The sequence below is a fragment of the Hydra vulgaris genome, chromosome 01 (assembly GCF_038396675.1).
Source record: "Hydra vulgaris chromosome 01, alternate assembly HydraT2T_AEP".
Taxonomy (NCBI): Eukaryota; Metazoa; Cnidaria; class Hydrozoa; order Anthoathecata; family Hydridae; genus Hydra; species Hydra vulgaris.
Window position 1 is genome coordinate 40,020,001 of NC_088920.1, and position 21,464 is coordinate 40,041,464.

The following is a 21,464-nucleotide window of genomic DNA, read 5'->3' on the forward strand; positions in this document are numbered from 1 at the left end:
TGTCTCATCTTGTGATCTAAGTGTTGATGGTTATCTTCCTTTAATTCGTGAAAAACCCATTCGTAATTGACCAAGCCTTTTCTCTACATTCTTCAGCCAATATTGTTAGCAACTTTAATGCTCATCACACTGATTGGCTTGGTTCTAGTGTCAGTCACTCTGCAGGTGTTAAGGCCCACAACTTTTGCCTCTCTAACATAAATAGTCAGCCTTACAGCTTGCTTTCCTGACAAGCTGAATCATTTATCTTTTCTACTCAACTTATGTGTTTTTTCTAATCCTAGTCAGTGCTCAGTTTCTCCACATTTTTTGAATCATTTGGTGATAGAAAAATCCACATATTTTAAGAAAACATTTTGATTTTTTTGCCAATTGTAGAAGAGCTATCAATTCATATTTATGTCCATGTTCAAAGTTCTTTATTTTTTCTGGATTATAAATATCTTTTCTTTATTTCAAATCTTTTTCAAATTTTTTTTAATCATAAATCTTTAGCCATGCTGGTAATTAACTCAATGTTTCCGTTTCTCTTGCTCTTTTTTTTCATTTTCTTGTTTTGGTTAAGTAATTAATACAATTTATGCATTTTTCTTTATGTTTATATTAGTTTATTTAAGTTAATGTAGATAACTGGATACTCATTTAAAAAGTATAACAATATTTTGATAATGTTGGGATTAGATATTTATATTATTAGATAATAAATAGGATTTGCAATAATGTTGGTCTTTTAGTATATTTTTCTAGCGATCATAGTGCATTGATTGCATGTTTATTTTCAGTACATCATCAGTATCATCTATTTATATATCTTACTAACTTGTGATGTAACACATCACAAGTAAGTAAGACATTCATATTTGAATTTTAGATGGCCTTTTATGGTTCATAGTCCAGAGTGGATAGTTTTCTTTTTTCAAAATCCTTTTTAAAAGATGGATTTTCAGGATCTGCCTAACAAATCGTTACAATTCAATATACAGGCATTGTCACTAAAGTTGATTTCTGCCAAAAATTAATCATTTCACTTTTTTGCTTGAGAAAAAAAATTTAAATACACGTTTACTTTTTATGCATAATAATAGGATAAAATATTATTTCTGATTAATGACTGTTCATTACTTGTTATCATAGAATGTTTGGTATATATGTAGGCATACTAGTTTTAAAAGGATTCGAAATAAATTCTTATTTTTAATTGAAGTTTTTAAGGGCCTGCTACTTAAAATGGTTTTTCCGTGGAGATGGTTTTTCCGTAATCTCTTTTTTTTAACCTTTTCAATTAAAAGCAGATAAATAGTGTATACTTCATCATTCTGTAACTTTTTAATATAAAATTACTGAATGATAAAGTATTAATTTTTTAATGAAAAAACAGTTTACAACACATTTTTTTATTAATTTTTTTTTTATTTAATGTTTCATTATTTTTCATGTTACTAATAAATTATGTTTTAGTTAGCCACATATGGAAAAAATCGAGAAGAAGCATTAAACATAATGGATAAGGCATTAGACTCATATGTTATTCGTGGAGTGGCTCATAATATCTCATTGCTAAGAGATGTGTGTGATAATCCAAGATTTAGAGAGGGAAAAATATCGACAGCATTTTTACCACGGGAGTATCCTGAAGGTTTTGCAGGTAAATCTATTCTTTTATGTATTTTTTGTCACCATTAGTGATAAGATTGAAAAGTTTAAAAATCTATTAGTTGATAATATTGCTTCAACATGAGCTTATCACTTTTTTATTACTTCCAGAGAATAAAATATAGAATTCTGGATTTATGAAATTATTTTTTAATATTAGGAGAAGATTTAAATTTAAGGCCAATGTGCAAATTCATCAATTCTTACCACTCATTGTGGCGTTAAAGTTAGTACGAGCCTTCCTCTGTATAAAACTAGGTTACTTTCTAATGAATTTTGCTTTGAGGGTCTATCAATCAGATGTGGCTTATTGTTATTTTGCAATAGAAGTGTATCAGCAACTCCTAATTAAGATGGAGAAGTTTCCACTTTTCTTGGCAATCTGATCTGCATAGCATCTAAAAATTAACCATAAATTGATTTTACAAATCAATTCATTGTTAAAAAAGTCAATTAGTAACATTTTATCAAAACTTGGTGGCCGTAAACTCAAAGTTTCACCCTAAATGTTATATCTTTAATTTTTATTATATATGATTCCAAATCCACTTATGTTTTTTTCTCTTGCATTTTTCTTCAGACTCAATGTATACTTTTTCAAAATCTTTTTATCATTATTTTCAAAATCATATACACTAATATCATGAATATCACTTTGTGCTTATAACTGTAGTTCAGCTGTATCACTTTCACTGAGATCAGATAATTCAGGTTCAGCCCCAGGAGGTAATATAAAATAAAGAAGCCCGGTTGGTGTTAATATAAAAGGCTTCTTCTAAATTGTAATAAAGTTAAGTAATAACAAAATCTATTTTTTTATGCTGTTTTAACTCAAGGGTCAAAGTTTCTGAATGATAACTAAGTATTTCTAAAAGACAAGAAATACTTCAAAACTTTTGATACATCAAACTACTAGGTTCCTTCTATAGAATTAGCTGATCATATTTTGAATTAAACAGACAAAAATATCTTTAATGTTTTAATCCATATGCATACATAAAAAGATTCAAATTTTAAAGTTAAATAATTACTGCAAAAATTGCTTTTGTGTCTTGGGTTAGCCATAACGGGTTATGAATAAGTTTTAGGGCTAGAATAAAAGCCTTATTTTTGAAACAATTTGAAAAATTTTTATTTAAAAAAAAATATTTTTTTAAAAAAATTAAAATAATAATAAAATTTTTTTTATGTATTTGAAAAGAAAAAAAAAAAATTAGAAACCATGTCTTCTTATATGGTCAATTTTCTTAACACCCAAAATATACCAAGACTGTAGACTTCTAGATTTTAACTCATCAAGATTCTTTGCTGTCCAAGAATACTTGCACAATGAGCAGATGCTAAATTTTGTAAAATGTCTGTCCAAAATACGTACTCTCCTATACTATAGAATTTATTTATAAATGGAACCAAATATATTTAAATTATGGTTTCTAAGTAGACTATTTGGTTCACTGCCGCTCCTGAAGAAATAAAAAAGCAGCTTTGATTGTCATTTGGTGAAATTAAAAAGCCAAACCAATAATTCTATTCCATATTTGGCTTTAAAATCAAACTTTACATGTGGGGGAGTCAGATTATTATATGAATAAAAACCAGAGTTGGCAGGCTGTGTCCGATGAGTAAAAAAGAATTGATGTTCTTTTAAAATTTTTGAAATGTAACTTTGATGATATTTTAGCTTTCTGGTACACAATTTTGGGAACAACTAGAACGATGATCAAACTTTTTATAAATATATTGAATGTTGGCTTTTGATGCAATTGTAACAGGTCTACCACAAGATATTTTACTTTTCAATGATTCATTAGTTTCAATAGACTCCAAAATGGTTGGCATTTTCCTTTTCTTTTTCTTTTTTTTAGTTTATCTGGATTATTTTTGCATAACTTATAAAAACTTATTCACAACTCGTTATAAACTTATTCTATGCATGGGACCTGGAACCATAAGCTTAAACTTTATTATTCAAAATAAAAAATTATTTAACCTATTTTATTTTGTTGCCATATGAGCACATATTTTGATAAAATTAAAAAAAAAAAGTTTCAAAAAATTGCTTGCGAAGTACTCAATTTACACTAGATATTGATGAAGAATTCACTTTTGATTTTTTTTAAGTTTATACTAGCTAAAAGTAACAGGATACAAACATATTTGTAGCAAATCAAATTTCTTGTAGGCATGATATACATTTATTGGAGATATTATGCAAAAGAACTATTTTGAGGATGGACCAGTTCAATATAAAATTCACATATATTAGACTGCAGGCCATAATATAAAAAGGTGCTTTAAAGTTAACTTTCGCGGTGCAGTCATGAGATCTAAAAAGTTAATGTAAATAAGCGTTTTGGAGATTCTAAAATAAAAATTTTAGAATCTCCACAACGCTCATTTTTAGAATCTCTACAATGGAGTAATCCTATAAACAATATGTTATTTATGAATAATAACAAACAAATTATTTAGCTAAATTATTTACTGTCCATATTCCAAGTTCCTAATTTTTATTTTAGCCACCTAACAATTCCCATCTCACTATATCACACAACACAAAATAATCAAAACTGAATTGATATTTTGATCAAACTTTTTCATTACTACAGAAACACTATACTTATATAAAAGTTTTATATAAGTATAGTGAAAATTTGTTTTATAATTAAGCAAGTTTTCTAAAAAAAAAGAAGCTTAGTAACCATTTTATGACTTCATAAAGTGTTACTAAAACATTACCCAGCCAGTATTGATACGGGTACTGTTAGAATCGTTAACTGAGACCCATTTGGGATGCCTCAGGGATCCTGCCTATTTTTTACAGTGGTTTTACATCTAGGGCCCATATAGGTTAGCCTGCTGGGTATTCTGTATGGGTCCCAACGAAATACTGTACTATAAAGCCATAAGTATTCTATATAGATTTGCAATTTGAATTTACATAAGAAACTAACCGGAAAACCTGCTAAATTTTGGCTGTGGTTTACATTCTGAACCAGGTTTAACCCATAGGAAATGCAAATTTTCATAACTACTATTAAATTGTTTAACATGAAAAAAAGCTGCCGAGCTATTTTAAACTACGCTTTATTTCTTTGCAGAGCGATAATGTCTGCAATGATTAATTTTTGCTGAGGCTGTTTTGCGTGGTTTCATTCCCATTGCCAAGGCTAGATATCAACATTTCAATAAATAAAATATTTTTAATCAAATATAGTTCTATAGTATTTTTTATTTATTTTATTTATTCTAAATATGACTGACAAAAAAAATAAGCACTACGAGTATACTTGTATTTTGGCAATGGAGAAGAAATTTTTTTCTCCAGAGCCATAGTGCGAGTATACTCATAACACCGTGATGAGTATAACTCATTGCAGTGACTAGTAATATAGCTTATTTGATAATATTGAAGATTCTGATTCATTTTTCCCTTATACTACTGCGTCTTTGAGCTTGACTGAATCAGAATCAGGTTCTGAGGATAATAACACTGAAGAAAGTAATAATGATCAGTTAGCAGACGTTCATCTAGCAGCCACTGCAGAAGATTTTTAATGCCGCCAAAAAGAGCTAGAACAACGGGTGATCTTGCTTATAGACAAAATCTAAACAAAGCTTAACAACTAGATCTTTTAAGAAATATTTTACCTGACAAAACAACTTCTGAAATTAATCCATCTAAAAATTAAAACCAATAGAAAGATGAGCAAATATTCTAAAACAAATTCAATTTACTGCCAATCCTGGTTTGAAGATAAATATGGAGAGCAAGAAACCATTGGATTTCTTTAAGCTATTTGTTACAGAAGAGCTTATAAATACTATGGTAGTTAAAACTAATCGCTACGCAATGCAAGAAATAAATAAGCAGCGTTCGCTCAGATTTTTTCAATTTTTTATTCAATTTTTAGAGAGGTTAAATGTGACGTCAAGAAAGTTAACAATTTTTAAATTTAGATTTTTTTTTGATTTGAAAGCTAATATTTAAAAAAATTTAAAAATACCTTTTATAATTTTACTGAGTTGTGGACCAGATTTTTTATTAAAATGAAGTAAGGTTTTTCTACAAAATTTTATCATCTGGATTGTTTCTTCAGGAATAACTGTGTGACTTTTTGCAAATTCAATTGTTCTATCTAAAATATCTGCAGTTATTGAGTTACTGACTGTACATTTATTTGTACAGTTATTTATTATTTATTTATTTGTACAGTTATTTATTATTTATTTAATATATACAGATATTGACTGTACATTTATTAAATTTGACTTTGATAATTTTTACCACTCAATAACTGCAGATACAAAAAATATGGAAAAAATTATAAAAGGTCACAATAATGCTTTATTGAACAAACAGGAAATCCTAAATGAAAAAACTACAGAAAATTGCAATTGTAAACAAAAAAACAATTGTCCAATGAGTGGAAGTTTTTAATCAAAAAATGTGGTATATAAATGTGTTGTTTCCTTTAAGAATGTACCTGATAAACAATATATTTGCATAACAGAGGGTGAATAGAAAAAACATTTTGCCAATCATAATCAATCCTTTAAAAATAAAAAGCATTCAAAAGACACCATGCTGTCAAAATATATATAGGAGTTAAAAGATAAAAATATTGATGATTTAATACTGAATTGGTCCATCCTTAAAACAGCACATGCATATAACAAGATTTCCAAAAAATGGATACTATGCCTACAAGAAAAGTTAGAAATAATTAGACATGCAAACCAAGAATGTTTATTAAACAAAAAATCGGAATTGATTTCAAAATGCAGGCACATGAATAAAATTCTCCTAAAAAATTATGAAAATAAGTGAGCTCAAATAATTTTTTTTTCTTTTTTTTTTATAAACATTTTCGCTTTCAACTGATCTACAAGCAACCACTGATTAGAGTAGGAAGTTACTGGAAGAGAAAAGATAAATATTGCAGAGTAAGATAACGATTGACAGATGACTTAAAGGATTGCAAATTATATGACTCAGGAAAGCAAAATTAAGGAAGCAAATTCCAAAGAACTGATGTTCGAGAAAGAAAATTTGACAAATAAGAGTTATTGGAGCGCTTAGGATGTCATAAATAAAGGATGAGACTTAATTGAATGACGAGTAACACAAGAATTAATTTTAGTAGATAGCACGAGAGCGCTAGCACTTTAGAGCAGTGCCCATTATAGTATTTGTAGAAAAGAGAAAGTGAAGCAACATATCGACAATGTGAAAGTAGTTGGAGGTTGGCTGCAAGAGCAGGTCCAACTATGTTAACATTGCGTTTTTGCACCTTGTCTAAAAGAGAAATGGCATCATTAGATGATATGCCCTAGATATGGCAACAGTATTCCATACAAGACTGGATTTAAGATTTATAGAGATAAATAATATAATCCAGAGTAAGAAAGTGTCTAGCTCGATAAAGAGATGCAACCTGAGCAGATGCTAATTTTGCAACTGATTTGATATATGGTTTCCAAGAAAGATCAGAAGTAAAAGTTAATCCTAGAAGATGAAGGGTAGATGACTCATTGAGTACATTACCATTCATAAATATAGGAAGATCTAAATTATTGCAATAACAGTTGGCTGAAAAAAAGTTTTATTGAAATAAATGTTCACCAACAACTGTGAGCCTTATGCTGTAGCAGAAGTGAGATCCTTTTCAAGCCCAAATGCTCCCTCAAAGCAATCAGAGAGTGTTCACTTCTAATCATGACAAGAGTAAATGGTATTATCATAAGTGAACAATGATACCTTAGATATGAGAATATTTGGAAGATCGTTAATGTAAATTAAAAAGAGTATAGGGCCAAGGATTGAACCTTGAGAAACCCCTGAAGTTACAGGATATGAACAAGAGTGCTGTCCATCGAGGACAACTTTTATATTATGATTGGAAAGGAAGGATTCAATCATCTTAAAGATGTTACCGGATACACATAAGAAGAAAGCTTATGGAGAAGACCAGCGTGCTAAACCTTATCAAAGCTTTAGAAATGTCAAGAGCAATAGTGTTAACCTCTCCACCTCTATTTAATTTACAATAAAACCTATCAGTTATTACAGTTAGCAAATCAGCTGTAGAACAAGAAGATTGAAATCCATTTAGATGATAAGAAAGTAAGTTATTAGATTTAAGATAAGAGATTAAGTGTTTGTTAACTAAAGATCCAAAAACCGTGCTTATGATAGGAAGAAGACTAATGGGACGGTAGTTAGACAAATCATATCGCTCACCAGAATTTTTGAAATAGTGATAACAGATGCCGATTTCCAGCAGGCTGAAAAACAAGACTCTAATAAGCACTTGTTGAATAGTTTTAAAAGTATAGATGACAGCTCCGGAGAACGCTTCTGGAAGACTATAACAGGTATGTGGTCTGGGCCACAAGCTGTAAAAGAGTCTAAGCAGGAAGTCTTTCTGGGTACAGAAGCTGGAGTGATAAGAATGTCAAGCAATAGATCAACCTGTCGATGACGGCTATATAAGGTAAAACGCAACTAATGGAATCAAAAGACGATCGATGAAAAGTTTTTAGCAAACAATTCAGCTTTTTCTTTAGGTGAGGTGAAGTCTGAACTATCAAGAGTGGTGGAATAACAGATTTGCCCTTATTATTGATACTAATAAAGATTCTCCAGATGTCACAAGAGCCTAATTTTTGTGATGAAATACAAGATTTCATGACCTGAGATTAGGAAGGAAGACGAAAAATATTTACCTAAGGGCCATCTCGAAAAAAATCAAGGAAAGAGTCCCAGTCAGCTTTAAGGTAGTTGTAAGATGTCAGATTGGGAGGTTGTGATAATGAAGAGGAATGAGATAATAGTTTTAGAGAGATTAAGGCCTGATTAGAAGTACCTTAGTGTGAATGTGGACAAACTGAGCACTGACTAGGATCAGAAAAAAGACATAAATTGAGTAGAGAAGGTAAATTATTCGGGTTGTCTAGTAAGCGAGTTGGAAAGTTGACTATTTGAGTTTGAGATTGAGAAAGACAAATGTTGTGGGCTTTAATGCCTGCAGAGTCTTTGACACTAGAACTAAGCCATTCAGGGTGAGCATTAAAGTGACCAACAACAACATTATTGGTTGCTAGATAAAGAGAGAGGGCTTGGAAATATGATCAAAAATAATTACAAAAAGTGTGCAGTCTTGAGATTAATGAGAGCGATATAGAAGAAAGAAAGGCGATAGAATAAAGTAAGGCGATAGAATAAAGTGGTGCTAAACAAAAGCACATAAACAAATAGTCTGTGGATTGAAACCTAGTTTCCGGACAAATGGGTGAGTTCTTGCAAATGTAAATGCCCAGGCCAAGCATGTGACTATTGGAGTCTTTACGATTTAAAGAAAGTTAACCAACACTAAGGTCACAAGATAAGACAGCTGAACTTAAGTTAGTCTCACAAAGAGCAAGTAGGTCTAGTAAACTCTACAAGAGATAAGACTCAACAGAAGAAAAGTTACTTCGAAGACCAGGAATATTAGCGAATGATAGGTTTAGTGAACTTGGTGATGAGGATGGTATTTTGTGTTTTAAAGTTTTTGGCACTTTATTTTTTTTTAATTTGTTAATGAACTTGACTTAAAGTATAGATAGTACTCAATACACTGTTTAATAGCCGAAGCAATTGCCTATTTACTATTAATAAACCCTAAGCTGTAACAAAGGGATCCAAATGTGGCCTTGGCACATTTGGATCCCTTTGTTCACATAGTTTGGGAAACCTGACAACCAGCCGGCCTCAGAACTATGAAACTGAGTTTCAGAGCTGTACCCTCATTAGGAGATAATAAAATGAGTTGACATAAAAAGAGAGACACAAGCAAAACTCATGCATTGAGTCAAGAAAGTCCAGCATTTAACATCCTAATCTGGAAGCACTGTATTAAAAATACATCTTATATTAAATCCCTCTTTTTAAAAAATTAATTTAAAAAAAAAAGCAGAAGTATTCAATTCTAAAGAATTCTTTTTATAATATTGTCAGCATATTCCACAAATGTGTGAAAATTCACAGTAGTTAAGACATTTGTGACTTCCTATGATTTATTTTTTGTATAAGTTGAAGTTTTATTCATTTGATCATTCATTTCTGATGATCTTTATTGATGAAACACTGTATAAAATGAAAGAAGTTTTTTTAAGTGATTTCCTACTAATTTAAAATTGTGCTGTTCTTTTAAGAACATTCAGCACTATATTTTATAGAATGCATTTTTGAAATTGTTTAAATATATATATATATATATATATATATATATATATATATATATATATATATATATATATATATATATATATATAAATATATATATATATATTCACGCTTGCATGTAATCTTTTATTCTCTCTAGACGATTCCAGGTCATGCCTCACTCTTCTCTATGGTTTTTCTAACATTGTGATGCTGTAATTTTCAATTGAAATCGTTACTTCCATATCTATCAGCAAAAAAATTCTCCAGAAAACAGATGCCTGTTTATTACTGCTAGAAACTATTGTAAAAAGGTTTTGTATAACGTCAAAGCCCGCTATTCTCAGGTCATAAAATCTTGTATTTCCTCATAAAAATTAGGCTCTCGTGACTTCTGGAGATTCTTTAATTGTATCAATAAGGGCAAATCTGTTATTCCACTTCTCTTGTATGGTTCTGACTTTGTCATCTCACCTAAAGGCAAAGCAGATTTGTTTGCTAAGAACTTTTCATCATTATTATCTCTTGAAACTACTAGTTGCTTTCTGCCTGATTTAGTCTTTAAACAGGTTGATCCATTGCTTGACATTTGTATCACTCCAGCTTCTTTATCTAAAGTGATTTCCTGCTCAGACTCTTCAACAGCTTGTGGCCCAGACAACATACCTGTTATAGTTTCCCAGAAGTGTTCTCCAGAGCTGTTGTCTATACTTTCAAAACCATTGAACAAGTACTTATCAGAGTCTTGTTTTTCAGCCTGCTGGAAAGCGGTATCTGTTATCCCTATCTTCAAAAGTTCTGGAGAGCGATCTGATTCGTCTAACTAAGGTCCCATAAGTCTTCTTCCTATCATAAGCAAGGTTTTTGTGTCTTTAACAAACACTTAATTTCTCATCTTGAATCTAATAACTTTCTGACCATCAATATGGAATTCGATCTTCTTGTTCTACAGCTGATTTGCTAACAGTATTAACCGTTAGGTTTAATCGTGCATTAGATAGAGGTGAAGAGGTTAAAGCCATTGCTTTTGACATTTCTAAAGCTTTTGATAAAGTTTGGAATGCTAGTCTTCTCTATAAGTTTTCTTTTTATGGTGTATTTGGTAACATCTTTAAGGTGATTGAATCTTTCCTTTCCAATCGTAATATAAAAGTTGTTCTCGATGGGCAGGATTCTTCTTATTCTGTAACTTCAGGGGTTCCTCATGGTTCAATCCTTGGCCTTATTCTCTTTAATTTACATTGACAATCTTCCAAATATTCTCACATCTAAGGTGTCATTGTTCGCTTATGATAATACCATTTACTCTTGTCATGATTTGAAGCGAACACTTTCTGATTGCTTTGAGGAGGCATTTGGGCTTAAAAAGGATCTCACTTCTGCTTTAGCTTGGGGCTCACAGTTGTTGGTGAACTTTTATTTCGATAAAACTCAATTTTTTTCAGCCAATTGTTATCGCAATAATTTAGATCTTCCTATATTTATGAACGGTAATGTACTCAATGGGTCATCTACCCTTCATCTTCTAGGTTTAACTCTTACTTCTGATCTTTCTCGGAAACCATATATCAAATCAGTTGCAAAATTAACATCTGCTCAGGTTGCATCTCTTTATCGAGCTCCAAAATTTCTTACTCCGGATTCTATTTTCTATCTTTATAAATCTTAAATCCAGCCTAGTATGGAATACTGTTGCCATATCTGGGGCATATCTTCTCATGATGCCCTTTCTCTTTTAGACAAGGTGCCTAAAGGCATTTTAAACATAATTGGACCTGCTCTTGCAGCCAACCTCCAACCATTTTCTCATAGTTGTAATGTTGCTTCTCTTTCTCTTTTCTACAAATACTATAATGGGCACTGCTCTAAAGTGCTAGCGCTCTCGTGCTATCTACTAAAATTCTTGTTTTACTCGTCATTCTATTAGGTCTAATTCTTTTCTTTGACATTCCTAAGTGCTCCAAAAACTCTAATTAGTCAAGTTTTTTTCTGCAAACATCATTTCTTTGGAAATTGCTTCCTTCATCTTGCTTTCCTTATTCATATAATTTGCAATCTTTTTAGTTGTTTGTCAATTCTTATCTTATATATATATATATAATAATTTTCCTTGTTCATTTACCTCAGGTTTTATGTTAAATTTTGTTTAAGATTTTTTTTGCCTTTTAACAAATTAAACAAATTTCTGTAAATACGTGTGGGTTTTTTTTATAAGTGTTACTGTTGCATGTGGTATTATAACTGTTGCTTTTTCTACTAGACATTTTAGCTCTGTTTTAATTGTTGTTGATGAATCTGATAATCTCTTATTATTGGATTACTCTTTTTTTGTTGTTGTTGAATTTTTAATAAAATTTTAAATAAGAATGAAAAAAATAAATAAAATGGATAATGAGTGCTTCCTGCAAGCGTCAATATATACCTTGGCACTCATGGAAGTTAGGACAAAAATTATTTTTTATAAAGAACAATATTAACATGTAATTATGTTTTAAAATTATTAATTTATATTAGTAAAATTTATTTTTATTAAAAATAAGTCATGTTAAATAAAATTTGTATAAAAAAGTTCTAAATTAAGTTATTTTAATGTAAATACATTATAAAACAATTATACAGGCAAGTAAAAGTGTTTACATTTTAAATTAATAAACAGAGAACCCTGAAACATATTTAAGGTCCAGAAACATATTCACATATGAACATGTATTTTACATTATCGACTCAAATCTTTTAAGTTTGTCATTCAACAAGTATTTCTATTTTTTACTGTGTTTTAATATGCAGATATTTTGTGTATTTTGTGTTAGTGTCTTAAAAATTTCAAGTGCAGAAGTTCAAAGGTAAAATAAAAATTGTTTTTTAATGTAAATTCAAAATATTGGAAAAAATATGTCTAAAGGTAAGCCAATAAATGTAGAAAAAAGGGCAGCAATACTCACTTTGCTTCAAGAAGACTATACAGTTATAAAAATACCTGAAAAACTAAATCTGAGTAAATCAACAGTTAGCTATACAATTCGTCAATATTGAGAGTCTGGAAGTTTGGAAGACAGAAATTGTCCAAGTCCTTCTCGCATAACAACAAAAACTGATAACCGACAATAATGTCATCAGTAAACATAATCGAATGTTAACTGCTCCACAAATAACAGCTATTTTCAACTGTGATTGAGAAAAAAAATTTCTGGCAGTACAATCTAATGAAGATTGCAAAAAGCTAATTTGCATGGTCGTGTTGCTATCTGTAAACCATATCTACGAAAAGGTAATCGACAGAAGAGATTTCATTGGGCACAGTTCCACAAAAATTAGACAATGGATGAATGGAAACAAGCACTCAGGACCGATAAGTCAAAGTTTGAAGTTTTCAGAAATAAGGGAAGAGTTTACGTTAGAAGATCTGCCAAAGAAAAAATGCTAACTCAATGTCTGGTTCCAACAGTAAAACATGGTGAAGGCTCTGTGATAGTTTGGGGTTGTTTCTCTCTGGATGGAGTGAGAGATTTGCGTAAAATCAATGGTATAATGAGAAAAGAACATTACAGAGATATCCTGAAACAAGTGCGATCCCTTCGGACTTCGATTAGTCTGAGGTAATTTTATTCTGATGCAAGATAATGACCTTAAACATACTGCGTTATTATGTAGAAATTATTTAGAATCAAAAAAAGCTGAACATGTATTACATGTAATGAACTGGCCTCCCCAAAGCCAAGACCTCAACCCTATAGAGTTACTATGGGATGAACTGGATAGAAAAATTAGAGCTGTATGTCCAACATCAAAATCTCATTTATGGAACATTATAGAACAGGAATGGAATAGTATTTAGATAAAAACAATTAGAAAATTAATTGAAAGAATGCCAAGAATAGTTAAAGCAGTTATTAAATCAAAGGTTTTTTTGGCGAAAACAAAATTTAATTATTATAATGGTTTTTGTAAATTTTTATTACATAAAACTGACTAATAATATATTTTATTTTGAAAATGTATAAAAAATATAATTTTTATTAATATAAATTAAAAGTTCTATAACATAATTACATATTAATATTGCTTTTTTGAAAAAATCTCCATTGTCCTAACTTCCGTGAGCAGCAGTGTATATGTATATATACATATATACATGTATACACATATACACATATACATATATACATATATACATATATACATATATACATTAGGGTGATTCAGATTGTAATAGAAAAAAAAATGTCACAAAAAACATTCTCCTCAAGGTTGCCTGTGTTCCTTTATCACCTAGGATCATGTGTACCAAAAATTAGACTAAAAGAAGCAAATTTAGGGGTTGCCATGTTTTATAAGATGAATTAACCATTGGTAAAATTTTGTGATTTTCTCAAAATTCGCAAATTTGTTTTTTCATTGTTTATTTATTTATAATTTAGAAATTGATAATATGGCAACCACTAGATCTTCTGCTGAGGTGTGGCTTGTTGGTAAACCTACACAAACTCTGTCGACTGCCAGACTTCCTTCAAGAGGGGATGTTCTTCGGAGGTTGCTCTTCCATCATATAGAAGAGAAACAAGAAGTGAAAAAAAAGTATTCGGGCAACAATTGAAGCAGTTCTTGTTATATGGGAGAGAGGAAAAATTCCAACTCAAAGAATTGACAATGCGGAAAGAAAGTGAAAAAAACTTTATGACGAATATCTGCTGCTGAAAAAACACCGAGGATCAAAATTGGACAGCTGTCAAATGAAAGAAGGAATTTTCCACGCTGACCTTGAAGAACTTTTTGATATTTCAACCAAGAATGCATCAGAAGTTATGAAAAACGATGAAGATAAAGCATTTTTACGTCAGCAGCAAGAAGATCCATTAAGTTGTAGTATGGCAGGAATTGATCGGAATTTAACAGCTAGGGAGGCACGGAAACGAGTCCGAGAAACTAAAATGGAATTGAGGCGTCAAAGAAGTCAAGCGCAACTGATGGAAAAAACAGAACTCATTTCTTCTTCATCAGCAGTTGACATTGTGAGTGAAAGTAGCTCTAGTTCCTCGGATGATGATGAATATCAGACTCCTTCCGCTTCCAGCACACTGAGCACAAGTGGTTCAACGAAAAAGAAGATGAAAGTTCTAACAAATAATGTTGTATCATCTCTTGATCGTGTTAATATTTCTGATCGCCGTGCACTCTTCGTGGTTGGAACAGTGTTTCAGGCTCTTGGTCACTCGGTAAAAGATTTATCATTGTCGTACAGCACAATCCGCAGAAAAAGGCGATCTGTTCGTGAAGCGGTGACTACAGCTGACAAGGTTGGTTTCTCTCCTGATGATCCACTTCTTCTGCATTGGGATGGAAAGCTCTTACCTGATATCACTGGTGGTCAAAAAAAAGTTGATAGAATTGCCATCCTTGTGACTGGTGGTGGGGTGGAAAAATTGCTGGGCGTTCCAAAGATTGATCGAGGTACAGGTGAGCAACAGGCTGATGCTTGCATGAAGGCTCTTAAAGACTGGAAATTGAAAGAATTTGTTTGGGGACTGGTTTTTGACACTACTTCATCTAACACTGGGTTGAACAATGGTGCCTGCACAATAATGGAGCAGAATCTTGACCGTAATCTTATATGGATAGGATGCAGGCACCATATGTTTGAAGTCATGCTTTCCACCATTTTCACGACTGCATTTGGAACCAGTGGAGGACCTGAAGTTGGAATTTTTAACCGTTTCCAGAAACAATGGCCAGCAATCAACAAGGAGGTGTTCACTATAGGGAATAAAGAATTTTACAACTGCGATTTTTTTCTCAAACTCCGTGAAGAAATGGTAGTATATTATAGTGAAGCAATTAAAGGTCAACAACCCAGGGATGATTACTTAGAACTCTTGAATTTGTGCCTTATTTTCCTTGGAGGATCAACTACAACATCGGAGTTCAAAGTGAAGTTTCGGGCTCCAGGTGCAACACACAATGCACGTTGGATGGCAAAAGCTATATATTGTATAAAGATATATTTGTTTCAGGATCAATTTGTTATTACTGCAAAGGAAAAGAAAGGAATAACAGATATAAGTCTTTTTGTGGCATTTGTATACGGACAGTTTTGGAATGAAGCTCCGTTAGCTGAACGAGCACCATTCAATGATGCCAAGCTTCTTCAACGGATTCAAGAATATCCAAATCGTACAATTGCAATTAATGCAGCAAAAGTTTTGCATCGCCACCTCTGGTATTTTTCTGAACATCTAATAGGATTGGCTTTCTTCAATTCCCATGTCGACAACAACACCAAGAGAGACATGGCAAACAACCTGAAACAACAGCCAAGGCAGAAATCTCTCAAAAGACTTGATGCTGCCACATTCGATTGTCACACCCCATTGTCTTCCTTCGTCACACAACGCACCGCAGAACTTTTCGATCTAATTTTGAAAAATGGAAAAGAAAAAGCTGAATCATTTTTAATGAAAGAATCTTCAGAGTGGGATATGGATTCAACATATCTTGAAATGAAGCACAAGGTTCGTCAAATGAAAGTCGTCAACAATTGCGCGGAACGAGGCATAGCACTTATAACATCCTTTAACTCAAGCGTTACGAAAGATGAAAACCAAAAGCAGTTTCTTCTTAGATTGGTTGATCTTCACCGGAAGGAATTTCCAGTTGCATCAAAGTCTACCCTGATGAAGATGACTGTTGAATGATGAAGATGATTGATTTATTATTGCCTAGTAATAGTATTTAGTATTTATTATCAATAAGAAATTGATAATAAATAATTCAGTAATATAATATAAAAAATGTAAAAATAAAAATTTTTTTTTTTACTTTTTGTAACCTTATACCAAAATGTGACATAACATGGCAACCCCTAAATATCATCCGATTTGATTCAAATTTTGCCCAATAACTACTATTGTCAATAGAACAAGGGCAAGCTTGAGGACAACTAAAGTTTTGAACCTACAAATTTTGCATCACCCTAATATACATATATACATATATACATATATACATATATACATATATACATATATACATATATACATATATACATATATATATATATATATATATATATATATATATATATATATATATATATATATATATATATATATATATATATATATATATATATATATATATATATATATATATATATATATATATATGTTTATAGGAATGGAGCACATTTTCATTTCTAGGAGTTTTAATTTAGTCTGTTATTAATTGAATTTAGCATATGTTTTACAAATTTTTAAATTTTACCTAATTTTTCAAGACTGTTCAAAATTACGAAAAAAATTTAACATTTTTTAAAAATATAGTTTAATAACTTCTATAACAAAGCAAATACAATAATAAATAATCCTTTTAATCAGTAAAAGTTATTTTTATAGGTCGTAAACTTAGCTGTGAAGAAAATGACCAGTTATTATCTGCTGCAGCATTTTTATTTTTGAAACAAGAAGATCTTGCTGGACAGTTTCTCAATAGCAAGTTTAGGTATAATTATCAATTTTTAATAATTTTTATAAAACTAAGTAAAACAACTGCAATCTAAGTTTTGTTATATTTGTTAAGTTGATTAAATTTTAAGTTATTAGTAGCAAATAAAAATTCTCTTAATATTTTATATCTAGACAGAGACATAAACTCAATTATTTTAAAATATTGTGTCTCTGTTCACCAATACATGTAATAGGCTGGCAATTTAAAAATTATTTTGTATATTTGTATTGCAAAAAACTGCTGCAATTCAATTTCAGTTATATTAATAGATTTAAAAGATATTTGAACACAACACGAATGTTTGTTTGCTCAACAGGCAATATAAACGAAGTATCTTTCCAAAAACATTAAGAAGTATGTCATTAAGGTTAACATATCAGCATTGTTAGATGTAAGGTGTAACATCGCAACCAGAAAATGCAGCATTATTAAATAAAAATTGAAAAATAGTGTTATTTTATATTTTTATTGTATTTTTATATTAAATTATTTTATTGTATATATATATTAAAAAAAGATGATGTTTTATTATGTCATTTATAATTATGATTTGTTGTAAAAACTTTATTTTAGGCAAATAGAGATTTTAATTTATTTATATTTGGTTTATCCAAATAGTAAATTCAACAACAATTTTTTCTTCCAAAAGATTATTTTTATTCCTAAAAAAGTGTTTTTAGGATTAAATACAAGCTGATGAAGTGTTTTTTTTTAAAGTTTTTTTTTAATATATATTAATTGTCATCAATATAGATTTTTTGATAATGATTATATTTTTAATGGAATATTTTTTGTTTTATTCTATTTTTAAAATATCATTATAAGCAAAATAGGCGTCTGTGGCTACAAATTCCAACACTGTCATTATACACACTGAGTAACTTCGTTTTAAACTTACTAACTTTTATTTAGACATCCAAAGTTATCCATTATCATGTATACCATGACATTTTGATATCTTATAAAATATTTTACAGACCCATATTTTAGTATAATTTTGTGACTAAAACCATTCTGTAATATAATCAACTTAAAATATGTAATCATGATTTGTTTGATGATTGAATTTCATAAAATCATTTAAATTTGTAGAATTTAAATGTTAAATCATTTAAATTTTAAAAAAGTGTTTTAATTTGTTTTATGATTAACAATTTTTAAAGTAGTGTTTCATAAAACGATTGTCTTAGTATTAAGTATTCAGTTTAAATAGTACCTGCACACAAGAGTTAATAACATAACTAATATTACCTGTATTTAAAATGATTTTAATGAGCAATCATTTTTTTTTTTTAAAGTTGTTAACTTTAAAGTTGAAATTATTGAAATTGTTGTAGTTAAGAACATTTTCTCTTCCAACTGTACTTAGTTTTTTTTTTTATTCAATTTTTTGTTTTATTTTTCTCGTAGCTTTTACCGCTATTTGCAAAGTCAATGCAGTAAATAAATTGTTTTTAAATTAATTTAAAAATATCCATTGCACATTTTGCATATTTTTTTTCTTTTATGCTTTTTATGTAACATAACTAATTTATAGTTATGTTACATAAAAGTATCATAGAATTGAGTATTCACATAAATTTTTTCTTTAATTTTATAAAAATTCTTTTATAAAATTTAAGAAAAAGCATTAAATTGCTTGATATTATTCAAAATTTTATTAATATTTTTTTTAATAAATTTAAAAACAGAATATGAATTTTTAAGCAATAAGTATTTACAAAGTTAAATAATAATAATATATATTTATATAATTTATTAATTAATATTAAATAATTATAAAGTTCAATGAAGAACTAGTACTAAAGATAAAAATTTAAATAGAAAAAATTTTTTTTTAACAGTTCAAAAAAACAATTGATCGTCAATTTCCTGTGTTTGCTGGTTGAATTGACTGCTCACGTTTGGTTTCTTATTCTCCAAGCTGTATACAAAAATATATTTTCAATATATATATTATATATAAAAATATATTTTTCAATATATATTATATATACAAACATAACAAAAAATTCATATTATAATATTTGTATTATGTATATATATATATATATATATATATATATATATATATATATATATATATATATATATATATATATATATATATATATATATATATATATATATATATATAAAAGAAAAACATGAATTTTGTTAATCTTGGCATGTTTCGTATTTAACATACTACATTTTCAAAAGATAAATTACAATTTAAAACTCTGGATATAAATATAAAATCAAAATTTGAAGACATTACAGAGAAATATTAACAGAAAAATAGAATTTGTACAAATCAATAAAAATTATAATAAAAAATTATGATACCATAAATAGCATTAAAAATAATAAGTAAATAAAACAAATTAGGTTGACAAATTTATACTATAATGAACCGTTTGTTTATTTAAAGATGGGTTTTCCTATTTAATAAGGAGTGCTTCTTTAATTTTCAATTTGTTTTTGTTAGAAGCAGTATCCAAAATTTTAAAACAATTATAGTTACTTATTATTGCCTAGTAATAGTATTTAGTATTTATTATCAATAAGAAATTGATAATAAATAATTCAGTAATATAATATAAAAAATGTAAAAATAAAAAATTTTTTTTTTACTTTTTGTAACCTTATACCAAAATGTGATTTTTATAATTAACAGATGAAATTAAATGCTTGTAAACATTAGATTGTTTGTCACTTGTAGATGCTCATGAATCCTTGTTGTTAAGTGTCTGGAGGTTTTTCCAATATAACTGGCATTACATCCAAATTTATTCCTCAACATACCCAAAACCTTGTTTTATTTACACATAGAGTTATTTGATTTTTACATTTTAAGTCAGTGGTCAATACTACAGCAAGATCTTTTTCAGTGACAGTGGTACCAAAATGCATTATTAAGCACAATCAACCCTTGGTAATACTTTTGCATCATTGGCATACATCTTTAATATATTTACAAAATTCTCAGGCAAATCATTAATATAAATAATAAATATTATCTAAATATATCCTTCCAAAGATAAGAAATAACAACTTTTTGTCTTCTATTTTTGAGAAATGCTTCAACCCAATTTTAACATTGTACCAGAAATCCCATAACAGTTAAATTTTATCAGTAGTCTTATGTGGCACAGAATCAAATACCTTTTCAAAGTCTATACCTGGAGATGTAAAGTTAATTTACATCTACAGGTATATTCTGAGATAAGTAATACTAGATTGCGTCTAATGTCTCAATAAGGTTGGTTAAACAATATCTTAACAAAGCTGTGTTGATTTTTCCAAAGATTATTTGCATTTAGGAAATTCATAATTAAATCTCGCAAAAACCTTTTCTGAAATTTTACAAGGTACCAAAGTTATCAGACAACTTAACTGCAACAGTTTTGTCCTTTTTTTAAATCGAGGACTTATATTGGCTGAATTCCACTGAACTAAGCTCAATAGAAGCTGTAAATGTATGTGTAAATGTATGTGCAACCTGTAAATGTATGAGCTATTCCATATACACAATTTTTTAAGATTAAAGGTTTAATAAGATCTGCTCCACACAACTTCTCTGTATTTAAACGTTCTAATCTATTTAGAATATCTTTGTTTGAGATTATATCAAAATCCAAATTTTTATTTATTCTAGACGTAAATGCTGGCAAATTAAAATCATTCTCTTGAACAAATACATCTTGGAACTTTTGTTTCATTTGTCACTATTCCATTCTCATCATGTAATACACTTTCATCATGTAATACACTAATACAGCATGTAATCGAATTATTGATCTTTTGTTGGCTATATATGTATTTGTTAACTAACTTTGGATTTTCCTTAGGCAATGTTACTAGGTTTTTTTCATAATTTTATCTAGCTTTTCTTGAATTGGTTTTGACTACCTTGCAAGTTTTTTTGTATTCATTTACAGGAGATAAAGCTTTCCACCCTGAGGAACAATTAGAAAATCTTAGGGTCTTTTTTAATTTTATAAATTTTTTACGATTATTTTTTATCCAAAGTATTTGTTTTTTTTTTATTACTATCTAATTTTTTAAATTATTATCCATTTCCTGGAGTGATTTGCCATAAAAACATGTTAACCAATCC

At 29.3% G+C, this 21,464-nt stretch overlaps 1 protein-coding gene across 1 annotated transcript in view; it reads left to right on the forward strand.

Moving 5' to 3' along the window:
• LOC100202416 (propionyl-CoA carboxylase alpha chain, mitochondrial) overlaps nucleotides 1-21,464 on the forward strand; it is a 92,693-nt gene that overhangs the window by 33,147 nt on the left and 38,082 nt on the right. Inside the window, exons 14-15 of the mRNA XM_065788153.1 lie at nucleotides 1,459-1,645; nucleotides 17,251-17,356. Of these exons, the coding sequence (XP_065644225.1) occupies nucleotides 1,459-1,645; nucleotides 17,251-17,356 (293 nt within the window). The remainder of the gene's footprint in view (nucleotides 1-1,458; nucleotides 1,646-17,250; nucleotides 17,357-21,464) is intronic.